The sequence below is a fragment of the Tubulanus polymorphus genome, chromosome 11 (assembly GCF_964204645.1).
Source record: "Tubulanus polymorphus chromosome 11, tnTubPoly1.2, whole genome shotgun sequence".
Taxonomy (NCBI): domain Eukaryota; kingdom Metazoa; phylum Nemertea; class Palaeonemertea; order Tubulaniformes; family Tubulanidae; genus Tubulanus; species Tubulanus polymorphus.
The window spans coordinates 2,379,731-2,394,667 of NC_134035.1; the positions used below are offsets into that span (position 1 = coordinate 2,379,731).

At 39.9% G+C, this 14,937-nt stretch overlaps 1 protein-coding gene across 6 annotated transcripts in view; it reads left to right on the plus strand.

The window, feature by feature from the left end:
* Nucleotides 1-14,937, plus strand: part of LOC141913317 (oxysterol-binding protein-related protein 8-like) — a 74,311-nt gene that overhangs the window by 3,150 nt on the left and 56,224 nt on the right. The window contains exon 1 of one of the 6 annotated variants that reach the window (XM_074804817.1): nucleotides 4,248-4,313. The exons of 4 other annotated variants lie outside the window; for them this stretch is intronic. In XM_074804817.1, the coding sequence (XP_074660918.1) occupies nucleotides 4,301-4,313 (13 nt within the window). In that variant the 5' untranslated portion in view covers nucleotides 4,248-4,300. Of the gene's footprint in view, nucleotides 1-4,247; nucleotides 4,314-5,468; nucleotides 5,690-14,937 lie in introns of those variants that run through there. One more of the 6 variants, XM_074804816.1, reaches the window with a different exon arrangement.

The following is a 14,937-nucleotide window of genomic DNA, read 5'->3' on the forward strand; positions in this document are numbered from 1 at the left end:
TAACACGGGATCCGTTCTCTAACTCAGATGTTGTAGTAATGACATAACGGGTCTTCAGTTGTTTCATCGGGCTTTAGTGGTCGTCAGTTAGTAATGCTACAACAAGAATATGGTCTTAGTCTCGTCTGAAGACACAATATAATAAGACTTGATTCTGATATCTATGTATATATCACTCTTTAGATGTAATGCATTTTGGAATTTCATTTACCTCCCATGTGATCTGCCGATCCGGCTTATCGGTCATTTTCTTAATAGATAGGGCCCTAGCGATAAATGAAATGGATCTTTAACTTTATAGTATACAGGGAAAGATGGTTGATAGACATCCGGCGGGTGAGCTGGTGAAATTCATGAATTAGAAATAAGGGAACCTGGCTATACGTGCCTGGAATAGAATGATCTTCCTTTTCTCCTTTTACTTCGCAATGTATGGTCTTACACAGACCTGAAAGGGATCATTCATTTATAGCATACGAATGAAATTTGAATTTTCAACCTCCTATACGCAAAATCGGCCATTTTTCATATACATTAGGCATCACAGTACGTAATTGCACTTACCCCCTCCCCTAATAAATGTTAAAAAAAAGAAGAATTCTGTTAACTCGACCGCCGATCACACAACTATATTTGTACTTCGATTTCCGATTTAAAAATCGAACCCCCTGTTTCGCTCCCGGCAGGTGTGGTGGGTCTGTATGGGGACACTCAATCAAAAAATCAAACGAAATTTACCAGCCAAATAAATAACAGGGAAATTCCCTATTTAAGTTAATAAATGAATGACCCCATACTAAAATCACACCTATAAGATAACAGACAAATACACCCCGCCGCTTCCTGGATATGTTACATATGAAATGTCTCGTTAGCATTCAAGTCGATACATTACTCAATGCAACGCAATCATCCATTGATTATAACATGGATTCGGCACATTTCACTTTGAAGAGAATGTATCGAATTAAATTCCGTACCGCGGTGGCAGCAGCCGAACAATGATAAATCACTGCATTATCAATCACAATCTGTATTTGTATACGGATCGAACGTATGGAAAAGCTTTTAAACGGTCCGGGGTGAGATGGGTATGCGATTTAGAACGTGACTTGGTTATTGGACGGATTTGATTTAGAATGGTTATCGTTGCGAAAAGTTTATACTAACACTATCCGGCTAGCTCGTCTGAATGCCTATTACTGAATAAACAAAATAAACAATTTCAAAAAGTTGAAAACTGGATCCATCAACCATGAATTAGAATATTATATAATATTTAGATTTTTAGGCACGTCAAATGCTTAAACAAGAAAAAGCAACTTCAAAGTTTATCGATACATTGAAAAAACTATGAAATGTGTTTAGTTACCAAAACAACACCAAAAATGCTCAAAATTTACACTCTAATGTACGTAATTGTTATTTTGAAACATCAATATCGATGACATAGTGCACATCGACTCACACAGTACCCATTATACTAGGTATCAATATATATATATATAAACATTATTGTAACGCTTTTGACGGCGTCAAAAAAGTCAGTTACTCATATGACGACCGTGCAAGAATACATTGTCATGAATCGAAAGATAATTTCTTATCTCAGCGGGTTAGGTTTATTACGTGCGAATTCGCGCCACGCGGCGTGTATATCTTATAAGTGAACTGATAAATGAACTGTAAGTATATATTCTAAATCATGAAATACCGGGCGCGTATTAATTATTATTATTATTAATGACTCGTTATATATACCTAACAGAGGAGTAATTGAATAACACGCTTCTAATACCGGAAATTACCTTTGTTATAGAAGAGGCTGGGTATCATTGATATGTCTACCGTGGTTTTGATGGTTTGAATGTCGTCGGTGCACTTACTGATCCTTTCTTACTCGTTTTTGGCCCGTGTCAACCGTTAACACGGGTGCCAAACGGATCCGACGCTGTTCGACGAGGGCCAAATCCGACCCGACCAAAAACGTCGTACCAGGCCCGAGCCAGATTTTAGCGCGGGCCCGTGTGAATTGCGACTGGTTCCGAAAGTGACTCACTTCCATTTGTTGAAGCATTGTTTAGTATCGGGAGTGGATGGTGTGAACCATCTCCAGGCCTGGGCCAAATTTGATTCGAAATATTGTACATAATAATCTTGCGTATGTATGAATCAAATGATTGAAGTTATCATTACTATCAATATCCATGACATCTCCATTCTCTTTAACTCTCATCCTCGATGCACCTCCTTTTTCTCCCTTTCATTCCTTTTCCTCTCATCCTTCTTATATTCCGAAATCCATCCATCGAGTAACTTGCGCCGCCGATATTGATATTCCTCGCCATTTTCTACATGTATCGTACTGTGTCATCTCCTCAAGACTAAAAGAAGCATTCGGACGAAAACAAAAACAAAAACAAAAACAAACTCAGTTAAAAAAACAAAGCAAATCATTCTGCCTGGAACATCGCTGCTTGTGCAATTTTGATTTTCCGGCGTTTTCTACAATCCCGGATGTTTTATGCTGTTTGTCTGATTATTTACCGCTCTGCACCGTCGTTGTGGTACGTATATCACGGCTGATTGATGCATATCGATCTCTCCTCTCTCTTTTCTCTCTCCTCTTTCCTCTCTCTGCTCTCTCTCCACTGCTCTCTGGACGAACTCTTATCTTATCCAATGGCGAGAAGCGTTTATTTCACTGCCAAATCAATCTCTCAAACTGCAGCTTTTAATCGGTGAAGATAAAATTGAAATGGAATTGAGCGGAAGCTTGTTAACCACGAAAGCTGCTTTCGTGAATTTCATCGACCTTTTCGAATTGCGTGGTAAACGTACTTGGGAAAGTTGACGAAAGTCATTTTGTTAGATTAGCCATGAACGAAATTGGAAATGAAAAGTTGCGCAGTACGATCAATAGGCCATTACAAGCCGCGATCACACAGAGATGATTTGTTGGCCGAAGCCAAATTAGAGAACGCGTTCACATATGTAAACCACTGACTCCATACTAAACAATGTCACTTCTGGCACCAGTTGTAATTCAAAGGCAATAAGTGGACCCATGCTAAAATTTGGCTCAAGCCTCGTACGACTTTTTTGATCAGGCCAAATGTTTTCCGGGGGATTTTTACCTGTTATCTAGCTCGAAGACTTTCCAGGAATCATTTTTCCACGTCGTTTCTTAGAAAATCCCTGTAGCTATGGTGCGTTTTGAAAAAAAACAACTACCGCAGTGGCTGCGGAAATCGCGGTGCATGAGGCTTAGACTTATAGTATTCGGATCATTGGTGAAAGAAACATTCTGAGTCCGTGTTGTAACGATCATATAGAACATCTCATACTCAACGAATGAAGACCAAAATGTTTCCTTCCGACGTTTCAACTTTATGCATCTACTATTCATCTTCACAAATAACTGAATACCATATTCCTGAAGATGACTGATATAGTCGAAACATCAAATAAACTACTAGCTCTAAGAAACATTTCTGACTATCACCTTTTCTGTATTAATTCTGATCACCAGAGACAAAAACACTCCATCTAAATTATAACGATAATATAGAAAATCCCACACTGAAAAATGAAGTCAGAAATGTTCCGTCGACTAAGGTTTTATTTGATGTTTCGTATCTATCTTAATAGTCATCTTCAGGGATACGACTGCCATTATCCTGAAGACGACTATCAGGGTCGAAGATTTGAATATTAAGCTCAATGAAACATTTCCGACTTAGTCTTTCATTCTTATAGCAATAGGGATTTTCTATCATTGTCTTCACAACGTGGACAAAGTGTTTTTGTGGTCTATTCTGTATTAATTCACTGATTATCGCTGGTCTGATGATGATGATTGAGGCAGGGCTGTATTCATCCAGCTATCGAACGGATTAAGCGATCGTGATCCGCCCTTTTAGTCTCGCGTCGTCGAACGAATCGGAAACTAGTTAAACTACTGATAGATCAGTGTAGTACACGCGCTCGCTTCCGAGTAGAAACGAACTAACGTTTAACGAGTGAGAGAGAGATGAGAGGATTTTGCGAAAGCATTTCTCCGTTCGAGAGTATCGGCTGATATCGAGAGAAAAAAATAACGAACGCGCTTTCTCGTTAAAGCACTGGCTTTGGCGTTCTTCGAAATATTGAAGCGGAAAATAATCGCTTGTTTACGCGAAGGAGGAGTAATTTTGACTGGTGCAATATCGAAATATAATTCTATGTGGTGTATAGTTTAATATACTGGATCCGCTTCTGCTGTTATGAGTTAGAGTTAAGAAGTTAGAGAAGAACAACGATGCCTTGTTTGGGTAAAGAACAAGTGACTTCAACTGTTTCGAATCGGGATCCACTTCCCCAGTTAGCGGATTCAGAGTTTAAATTGAGTTTCACTTTCAATGAGGTAACTCAGACTCTTGAGTCAAATCTACTGGATAAAGATCCGCTTGAGTTAACTCTCGAGTTAAAGAATCAGTTGAATTACAACTAGTCAAATCTGAACTCTGAAACCGTTTAGTAACTGGAATTGATTTCTTCAACTCCGTAGTTGTCGATGACACTTCACTTGCTGTCAATGCGTTGGACGGGTACTGGCATATTTATCAATTCAGTATTCCTGAAGATGACTATTAGGATATAGTCGAAACGTCGAATAAACTATGAGCTCAAGGAATACAGTTCCTGAAGATGACTATTAGGATATAGTCGAAAAGTTTTGGGACTTAACATAATTTTTTCGTTGTTATAGTGGGATTTTCTAGGTGTAATCATCAACAGCACGCATATAGGTTTTTTATCGATGTAAATTCCTCGCTGATCCCACTTACGTAAGTTGCTACTCGCGCCGTGAGAAACTATTCACGCACGCGTTTGTATACGTCCATTTATAGAATATGACAAACTCATGCTTTCGTTTAAACGCTAATTAGTAATTCCGTTAGCGGCTCGGTCGGGGAGTAATTGTGTCTTGTCATCTGTCATCGTTGTTGGTCGCACGCATGGCGTGTATTTCAGCTGAGTCGTTGAAATTGATCTCGAGTTACACAAGACATGAACTCTAAGAATAACCATATGAAGGTCTCTGGTTCTTCTTCGCAGCCCCTGGTGGTGTATAATAACGCAGGCGGGTGTTGATATTAGATGCCACGAGGCTGTGATGTCACAACAATGAATATATCATCAATCTGCTCGTCGAACGTTGTATCGTAAACACATCTCATCTGGTAAGCGCCGGTACGCTGCTGCTGCTGCTGCTCGAGCTCGCGGTTGGGCTGGCTTAGTCATTTATCACGTGCTCGTTGCCAAAGCTTTCGATATCGTTAAATAAGAAACTCGTCAAAGCTTTCGATATCGTTAAATAAGAAACTCGTCAAAGCTTTCGATATCGTTTAAAGCGAAGCTCGTCAAAGCTTTCGATATCGTTTAAAAAGAATCTCGTCAAAGCTTTCGATATCGTTTAAAACGAATCTCGTCAAAGCTTTCGATATCGTTTAAAAAGAATCTCGTCAAAGCTTTCGATATCGTTTAAAACGAATCTCGTCAAAGCTTTCGATATCATTTGAAAAGAAAAACTCGCGTTAACGCAAGCAGTCGGTGATGGATAATTTGGAGGTGTTAGAAGCGATATTAGGTAAACGCCGCCACACGGTGTCGACACTCGCCGCGAGCACAATTCTTCAGTTTAAAGGTAAATTCAGACTTCTCCGTCAGATTTTTAAATGGGCGACATTTACAAATTATTACTCTTATTCGTTCTTTTGGCACTTTTCTTTTAAAATTTGGGACACACAGTTTGTATAAGACAGTTGCAGTAGTTGAGTGGTAGATATGACATTTACTGTTTGATATACGCCAGTCTCGCCAATCCAGGTTTCAGGAATTGGCTGCGACTGTCTTGTCTAATTGGTCTTTTTCATTTTCACTTAAACTTTGTTGTATGTGTTGATACTATGGAAAATTTATTTTCTCAAATTGATAGATTATATTTTCATTGAACAAAATCATATTGAAATGAACTATGAAGGACTCGTCCAGGAGTCTCTTGGAAGAAATTGAATCTCACGGAAACTTTTCAATTCCGTAGCCAGGTTTGAAGGAACAGTCGTTGTGTAATGATTAAGAGAAGTGGCACAGTGAAATTATGCACACTCACGGTGTATCAAACCCAGGTCTCGTACATATAGAACCATAGTCCAAGAGCTAGCCCACCTGGCAAGTGGTTATACAGCTTGCCCTATACGCCTAACAGTTGTAATCTTGTTACTTTTCACCTTGTATTTTACTGTCGATTGATCGCTCAATGCAGCTGACATCATTTCAAAGTTGTTCTAATCCGATCAATCCGATAAGATTTTTTTTCCTAAATGAAACATGTGGTGCTAAGCATGGTTTTAGAATTATTCGGCAGTAGTTATTGGAGATGGGGATGACGTTTCTGATGTCAAACATCTTGTTTGATTACGTGTTTCTGCGTTCGTTTACGAGAAACAAGAAACACGTTTCGAGGGATAAGTTCTGAAATGTTGGATTCCGTGCGTTTTCCTGCATCTCGTGCGTCGCGTCTAAACATGTCGACGTCGATCTTACCAAATTCATTACGACAAATCATTTGAAGAAAGTCTGTCACAACGAGCTTTAGTCTGTCATAAGATATGTCGGGTGGATCTGTCACCGGCTAATACTCGGCGGTCGTCGTGCGATGAACGTTTTAAAAGGAGAGAGAATTCGTTGAGAAGAACATCGCCGAGAAGATACACCGTCGTCGTTTCCTCCTCCATCAATCACGACGACTCGGCCTCAGCTTATTGATCATTCACTTCACATTAATATATCTCTTATTGACTGCATACAGATGGTGCAGACTCTTCACTAAGCGTTATTAGTCATATCTGTCATCAGTGCTGTGGCATCTCTTGAATAAGCTTTGACTTTGAACCCGATGAACACGGCGCTGATTAAAAGCCTTATTTCCTGATCTTAAAATAGGGATTGCCCCTTCTATTTATTTGATCGGTTGATTTGATTTGGTTTTGTTTCCTTTACAAACCCACCCCTGTAGATTACATAGAATTTACATAGTTTTGTTTATATCGAACCCCTATTTCGGCTTAGGAAGAGAGTTATTTAAATAGTTAGAGGCCTAAGCCACAATCGCAATTGGGTCTGTGCTATAGACTCGAGTTAGCCGTTCAAAATGGTACCAATTTGTTCCATGTATATATTTCACCAAGTTTGGCCTGACCAAAAAAGTGGGACTAAACCAGTGTCGAATTCTAGCACAGGTTAAAAATCACTGACTCGCCTCACTTGCCACAGCATCATATCGATAGCATCTTTATAGTTATAGTATCGAGTGAGTGCTTTACTAGTGAACGCGCTCTCTTATAAGGTACGAGCTCAATTTGACTGAGGGTCTGTGATGAGGTCCTGATTGAACCGGGCGGTATCGTCTCTCCGTATGATCATGTTCAATATTCCTGCCTCAAATGTCTATTCACACGACTACATCACGTATACAGGATATCATAAATACGCTATATCGATTTCGAGGTCTACATCACCTTTTTTAAAAGAGAAGTTATACATTAACGGTAGCTTTGACTTTCAGTATTTACAAAGCGAAATAGTTCAGGTGTTTTCCCTGCTGTGTGTGTCACAGCATAACTGAAATGAACCTTGATTTTGCTCTGTTTCACCGATCGGTGTTTGTTGGATCAGCTCCTCCCTTACTGCTCGAGTCTAACCTGACATTCTATTATCCTAATCGTGCTTTTTAATTATTCACTACGGTTTATCAGGTATTGATCCAGAAAAAGTTAGAAGAAAACACTCGGATTAATTATTATTTCTAAACGTATGATTTCTATGGTGCGCCAATTGCCATGGACTGGTTACGCAGTTGCGAGTTCAGATTTAACTCAGAGTTAGTATGGAAAATAGGCCTATGTCCCTTAGTGATGTGAGACCTTTTTTTTTGTTGAAACCTTTTTGAGATTTTTTTTTATAGAAAATATGTACCCTAGTGGTATGAGACCTTTTTTTATGATTAATGAAAAGGCAGTGAGCGGCGCACGAAATTCATTAAACAAGATCAACGAATCTCGTTTGCCATCCCCCCAGACGCTCCTCGTATAGTATTCAATATATATACAGTGTTTTCACGAATCTTTTATGGTTTTAAATCCATTAACCGTGCGTGCGCTGAATTACGCGTCGAATTGCCGCGAAATTTCGATAATAACGACTTCAGTGACGGATCGCAGCTCACGTCGTCGTCCGGGGACGTGAAACGGATACGGAACATTTGGAAAATTGGCGACGGCAACAAAAACGGGAGGAAAAAAAGTAAGCACAACGCGTGATACGACGACAACGCATTTAAATAGCGAACAAAGGAAGTATAATATTTCGAAATAGAATTTATTTCTGTACGAGATGAAATGACGCACTTTATGTATGTATATTTATCCGTTAAATGAAAAAATGTCACCTATCTCTATTTGCGATGTTGAATCGTGGCTAAAAAAAAGGAAGCGCTTTTTGTTCAGGGGGACAGCGAAGAGTTTGTATATATTCGTTATACTGTCACAGATCTATTTGCAAGTTTCAATCATAGCTAAGAAGGAAACTTTGTGGGTGGGGGGGGGGTGGTGATGGCTTTGGGTTAAGAGTTTCAGTATATTCCTCGTAATGTCAATGGGGGGTGGTGGCTGGAAAGAAAATATCTGTATATTCCTTGTAATTTCAACAGGGGGAGGGGGTGGCTGGAAAGAAAATATTTGCAGGGGGTAAGAGCGGGTATGAGTTTGTTTGTTATTTCTGCCTTTGAATCAGGGATGAAGAAAAATCATTTTATTTACAGTTTCTGTATATATGGTTTTGTTATAATGTTTATTTGCCGGAGGGGGGTAAGGGGTGAACATTTCTGTATATTCCTTATAGCGTCACCGATCTATTTGCGAGTTGGAATATCGAGACAAAAAAAGTGCTTCTGATCGTGCTTCTGACCGCCGCCTAGCTTCAAAGAGGTGTTGCTATCGACAGGTAAGGTAAAGAGAAGAAGAGAGAATATTCATCTCAGCTGTAATATCATCCGCCGTTATCGCGCGCGTGCTTTTATATTTATAGTGAAAAATGTCTGATCATCCGATCATCTCTTGCCGTACCACAGAGGGGAAACATGTTGACACGCCTTAAATGATATTTTCATCACGACTAGTACGACAACAACGACGACATCATCGACGTTGAAATGACTAAGCACACGCCGCCGCGATCGTCGTTAAAGGGCAAGGTCGTCTGTCGTGAGCGTTCGATTTACAATTTCAGTATAATTCCGCGTCTCGTCGTTTTTTTCTTGCCATTCTGCGCGACGACTTGATCATCGTATACATAAAACTAAATGGGAAATAGAAAGTTCACCGATGCGGAAGAACCGATATTTCGTTTATACCGAACAATGCTCGTTGCATGTTTTGAAGTAAAAAGCCTCGATGTAAAGAAAAATTAGGATTTGATGTTTCTATTTTCAAAATCTGAAATTTTGAAAATGGTCCATAGAATTGAGCCAAATGGTTTACGTAAAATGCTTGGTCCATTCTACCAATTCAGAACAGATTTTTCCTGTTTGAGAATTAAGACCGTTTTAAATAACGTTATAGTGTGAACGTGGCTCGATACGAGTTCAATTCATATTCAAGATTTGAATGTCTAACCGGAATCCAGCCGATCTGGAGTTCAGGCGATCTGGAGTTCAGCCGATCTGGTGTTCAGCCATTCTGGAGTTCAGCCGTTCTGGAGTTCAGCCGTTCTGGAGTTCAGGCGATCTGGAGTTCAGCCGATCTGGAGTTCAGCCGATCTGGTCGTCTGCGCGCGATCAACACAGAGAGAGAGATAATTAATCGACGACATTACTATTCACGAAACCGCGCTGCCTGCTGCTGCTGCGGTGGTGGTTGTTGTCCCGATGGAATAGCCATCGACGTTTATCATCGTCAATGGGAAAAAAACAACTCGAATGTGTATTTCCCGGAAATGATACGTCGTGACCGACATTAACCGCGTACGCAGTCCTTGTTTACCGGCGGCGGATCCAGCGTAGGGTGAGATTTAAGGAAAGATTTCCACCCCGGCCCAGAGAACTAACGGATTGAATTTGCCACTGGCACTCCCGATATCTCGAGTCTATCTCAGGTCGACTAAGATCTGATCAGATCATCCGATCTTTACTGGTGCCCGTTTTACGTTGGGCGAGTGCGAGCTTCTGTTGAGATGTAAAATATGGATGAACAAATGTTTGCACTAAGCCAAGATGATTTTTCAGTGGTGGCTATGGTACAAACAATAGTAAAATCTTGTAGCTAAAACTATCCTTTTTATGATTCTAAATGATCTTCAAACTCACTTGGTGTATGTGAGCAACAAAATTGTAGAAAAGGGCCCTAAATATGTCATCTTTGACCGTGGATCCACCACTGTTTATTCCTGTGACAATGTTTTATTTTGATACACAAATAATAAGAATATCAGATGAATAATAGATCGACGCGAACGTATTTATTTGCCTTTCGCAGCAGTTTCTCGTGATTAGTTGCCAATAAAAACAACATTACTGAAGTTATGATCTATGCTGTGATCTATGCCCCTTGGGCTAAGTAATGAATTTATTAATAAAATAAAACAGATATGAAATTTATAAACAGATATGAAATTTATAAATATGACAGATACTGATTGAAATCCGCTTCTTGTTGTTTGGGTGTTGCCCTTATATATATTATTACTGCCTATTAGCGGTTACTAAGAATTGCTGAAGATTGCAGCATTTTGTGATAGAACCTAATTATTGACTATAGTTGGGCATACATTGGTATCATTGCTACAGTCAGCTTTTGCTGCTGGGGAGGTAGGTGACATTGGTATAATTACTATCACCCCTCGCCTATATCTGTAACTGTGTATCAGTCATCTCTACCTGCTGAGAAGTGACATTGGTGTTGTTACCCCTAGTCAATATCTGTAGCTGTGTATCAGTCATCTCTTCCTGTAGAGAAGTGATATTGGTATTATCACCCCTAGCCTATATCTGTAACTGTGTATCAGTCATCTCTCCCTGGGCAGATATATCATCCTGGTTTAGTGTTCAGTGTCAATGGTTGTTGGTTCTTGCCAAAGGACTTAATCAAGCAGTGTTCAGATCCATGACCTGTTCCCTCAACTGTTTTAGGAAGTGAAATTGAGTTACTTCATTTCATGCTTTTCTCGATCTAGAATAATTCTTCCACGTCATAGTACTGATTCATTGTTTACCTGGGGGGTAATGTGAATGGATGACTGGCGTTTATGATATTTCCGCGGTCGCGCTGTACATGTATTACCTCATTACTAGGTATTCTACGCCAGAGAAAGAGAAACCCTCGACGTGTTGACATAGTTGATAACGTGTCATTGCTGCTGCTTCAGCGTCGTCCCGCAGCTCTGTCGTGCGGCTCATTTCCCCCCGTTTAATTATCGCAAAAAAAGTATACTATTCCGCAGTTGTCTATCAGCGTTAGACGATATCGGTAGATGCAATGTTTGGATAGATCTCGAGTTTTAGATGGAAACGAACCTTTTCGTAAAAATCTCGAGTAGAGGAATGCCTGCCGGTGCGATAAGTATTTTGAACGGAGAATTTTCATTTTAACTGTCCTTGAATTCTAGGAATTTCAAACACTTTTGTCAAGTTTCAGCAAACAAAATTATGATTAGTTTTCATTCACGAGCAGGCGTTAACGTAGCGATGAACTTAATTACTAGGTTTGATGATAATAAGCTTCATGGAACTGGAGCTCAGTGTTAGAGGCGCTATTTCCTTCAAATGCTGTACCCTTCCCTATGGTTTTTGCCAATTTTCTATGAGTTGGTGAAAAACCCAACCTGGGAAAAGATTGTATGGGTACTTATCCTTGTTTTACTGGATAAACATTGATATAGTGTTAACTTCCCTATGGTTTTTGCCAATTTTCTATGAGTTGGTGAAAAACCCGGCCTGGGAAAAGACTATGGGTACTTATCCTTGTTTTAGTGGATAAACATTGATATATTTTAGGTATAGCGTAAAGTCCAGTACAAACATAGCCGTTAATCAGATCGCGGGAGGGACGTCTGTTCTATTCCCAACTCTCGTATCTCATCGCACTTCTTCCTTTTAGATGTGATAAATTTTACCAACGCGGCGGCATCGACACTTTCAGAAACACCTGCAGCGCGGCCTTTCATTATCGTATACCTCGTCAATCATGCGGTCGAGAGGGGCATTCGACTTCTCTCCCGCGAGCGGACGTGTGAAGAAATCGTTCGGTGGTGATATTTCATCGCTAGTCGCGGTGCAGCCTGCGGCGGCAGTAGAATTCTTATCGCGTGTCTGCCGTGGGCTAAACCCCCCCCCCCCCCCGTATCACATTCCTTATTTAGTATAAATCGCCCGTTAGGAATATTTGACATGCCGGCCTGTCGATTTGGCTTGTAGCGCCAAGTTAGATACTACCAAACAGCTATTCGTATGCCAGGAAGGCGATATTGGGGACTTCAAATTCCAAACAGGTAGTGATATATATATATATATATATATATATAACTTATGAATGTCGCAGTAAAAACCCTTAAGACGTTGTAAAAATAAAAATACAATCTGCTTCTCAGATTGTTAAAGTAGGTAGTGTCTTATTGGAATAGCTGCATTCAGACGTGGAGATTAGACAACGAGTCCAAGACCATCCCGATGATGGCCTCTTTTTAGAGAGAATCTGAAAAGGTCATGTCTCTTGATTTCCTGATTTTCATTCTTGAAAATCGGATAATCTTTTGATCTTAGTGCGGCTGGTTTAAATCTTAGAAGGTAGCGCGTCCGAGCGTAAATCTAGGTGTTTCGGCATTCTCTCGTTAATCATCAATTATTAATATTCACCTCGTATCGGCGTCCGATGTTTTTCCGTGCGACTACTTCATGAGATAATCAAATTTCCGCGAAGAACGTAATATATTTGTTCCGTCTATGAGAGGCTAGGTACGATTGGATATTATCGGGAGAGTTGAGTCCGTTCGCGATTTGATTAATTCTCCGCAGGTATATCCTCATTCGGCGACCGAGTCCGCGACATATCATCTACCGGTTTACAATCGCGTAGTTGCGCAGGCTGCCAACTTTTTCTCATTTTGCGACTCGCAGTAGATTCATGGCGAATCGGATTTCTTGGAATTGTACGTCGTATCGGTTTGCAGAAGAGTAGCGACGATCGACTATCTTCTTTCATTCTACAGCCGATCTAACAACCGAAGACCGATCTCAAGATTTTAGAGACCACTTAAGTCTTCCGACGATGCAAATGGCCCTTGAGTTTTTTTAACTGAAGACCAAGCCTGGTTCATCGTAAACACTTTCTTGTCTGGGGCTGTATGAAGGTGTTTTTGTGGCCCCTTGTTTAACCATTTTACAGTATATTTGCTAGCCGCCATTTTGTTAGGGTAAGTTAGTGCTACATTGTCAGGTCACTTGTTTTCTCTTTTCTAAAAGTTGTTTTATCATATTTCACCAACAATTTTTTTCTATTCATTCAACGAATTTTGTGAAATCCAATAGAGAAATTAGTGAATTTATAAATGGGTGGAAAGTGGCGCTACCTTTGTGGGCTATATTCCTAGACTCCGAGATGTTTTGTATGTTGCGTGTATAACGAAATATTCCCGATCGATTAAGTTATTAGCGGCCCCGCGTATCGCGGCGTAGTAACCGACGACGACGATGAGTGTTAAGTAATTGTTGCACTCATTGCTCCTCACTTCGTTGTCACTCTCTCAAAACCACATCGTCGTCGTCGGGAATCAATTTCGGGGGTTGATAACGCGGTATCGTTTAATCGTTCGTCATCGTCGATCTCTCCAGAGATCGGGGGCATTTTAAAATAATAGATTATACGACTTCGGGATGCGGGTCTTTACTCGACGCCCGTTTCTATGGCAACGTTTGTTGCAACGTACGCGCACGTACGTCTCGCGTCGTTTACTGAGTCCGATGATGATGATGATGGCGATGATGATGATGATGATGATGGTGATGATGATTATTCGGTATTAACGATTATACGCGGCGCTTTATTTTTGCGCGGGTCGCGACACCCACCCCTCAGTCAGTCGTTAGACGTCGTAGTCTGGCAGTGGTAAAACGGCGCAGTAAGCATTGTGTGTATGCATCGACGTTCATGTATCGTAATGTGTGATTAATCGCTGAATTTTTGGAATGTATATCGTTTGACCATCAATTGGTTCAGGGTGAATATTTTGTGTAGTATACGTGCAGTTCACAGAGCTGCCGACTGTTCCTGATTTTTTGCCAACAGTTTCTGATTTTTTGCCAACAGTTTCTGGTTTTCAGTATTTGTTACTTTTCTATAACAGGAAATACTGATTTCATTTGTTTGATGCATACAAAAAAGTATGAAAGATGTTACTGAAGGTCTTACTGTTGATTACTGATAAATTTGAACAGAAATATGAAAGATGTTACTGAGGGTCTTACTGTTGATTACTGATTAATTAGAACAGAAATATGAAAGATGTTACTGAGGGTCTTACTGTTGATTACTGATTAATTTGAACAGAAATATGAAAGATGTTACTGAGGGTCATACTGTTGATTACTGATAAATTTGAACAGAAATATGAAAGATGTTACTGAGGGTCTTACTGTTGATTACTGATTAATTTGAACAGAAATATGAAAGATGTTACTGAGGGTCTTACTGTTGATTACTGATTAATTTGTACAGAAATATGAAAGATGTTACTGAGGGTTTTACTGTCGATTACTGATTAATTTGAACAGAAATATGAAAGATGTTACTGAGGGCTTTACAATTGATTACTGATTAATTTGAACATTTTCTTTTATATCTCAAT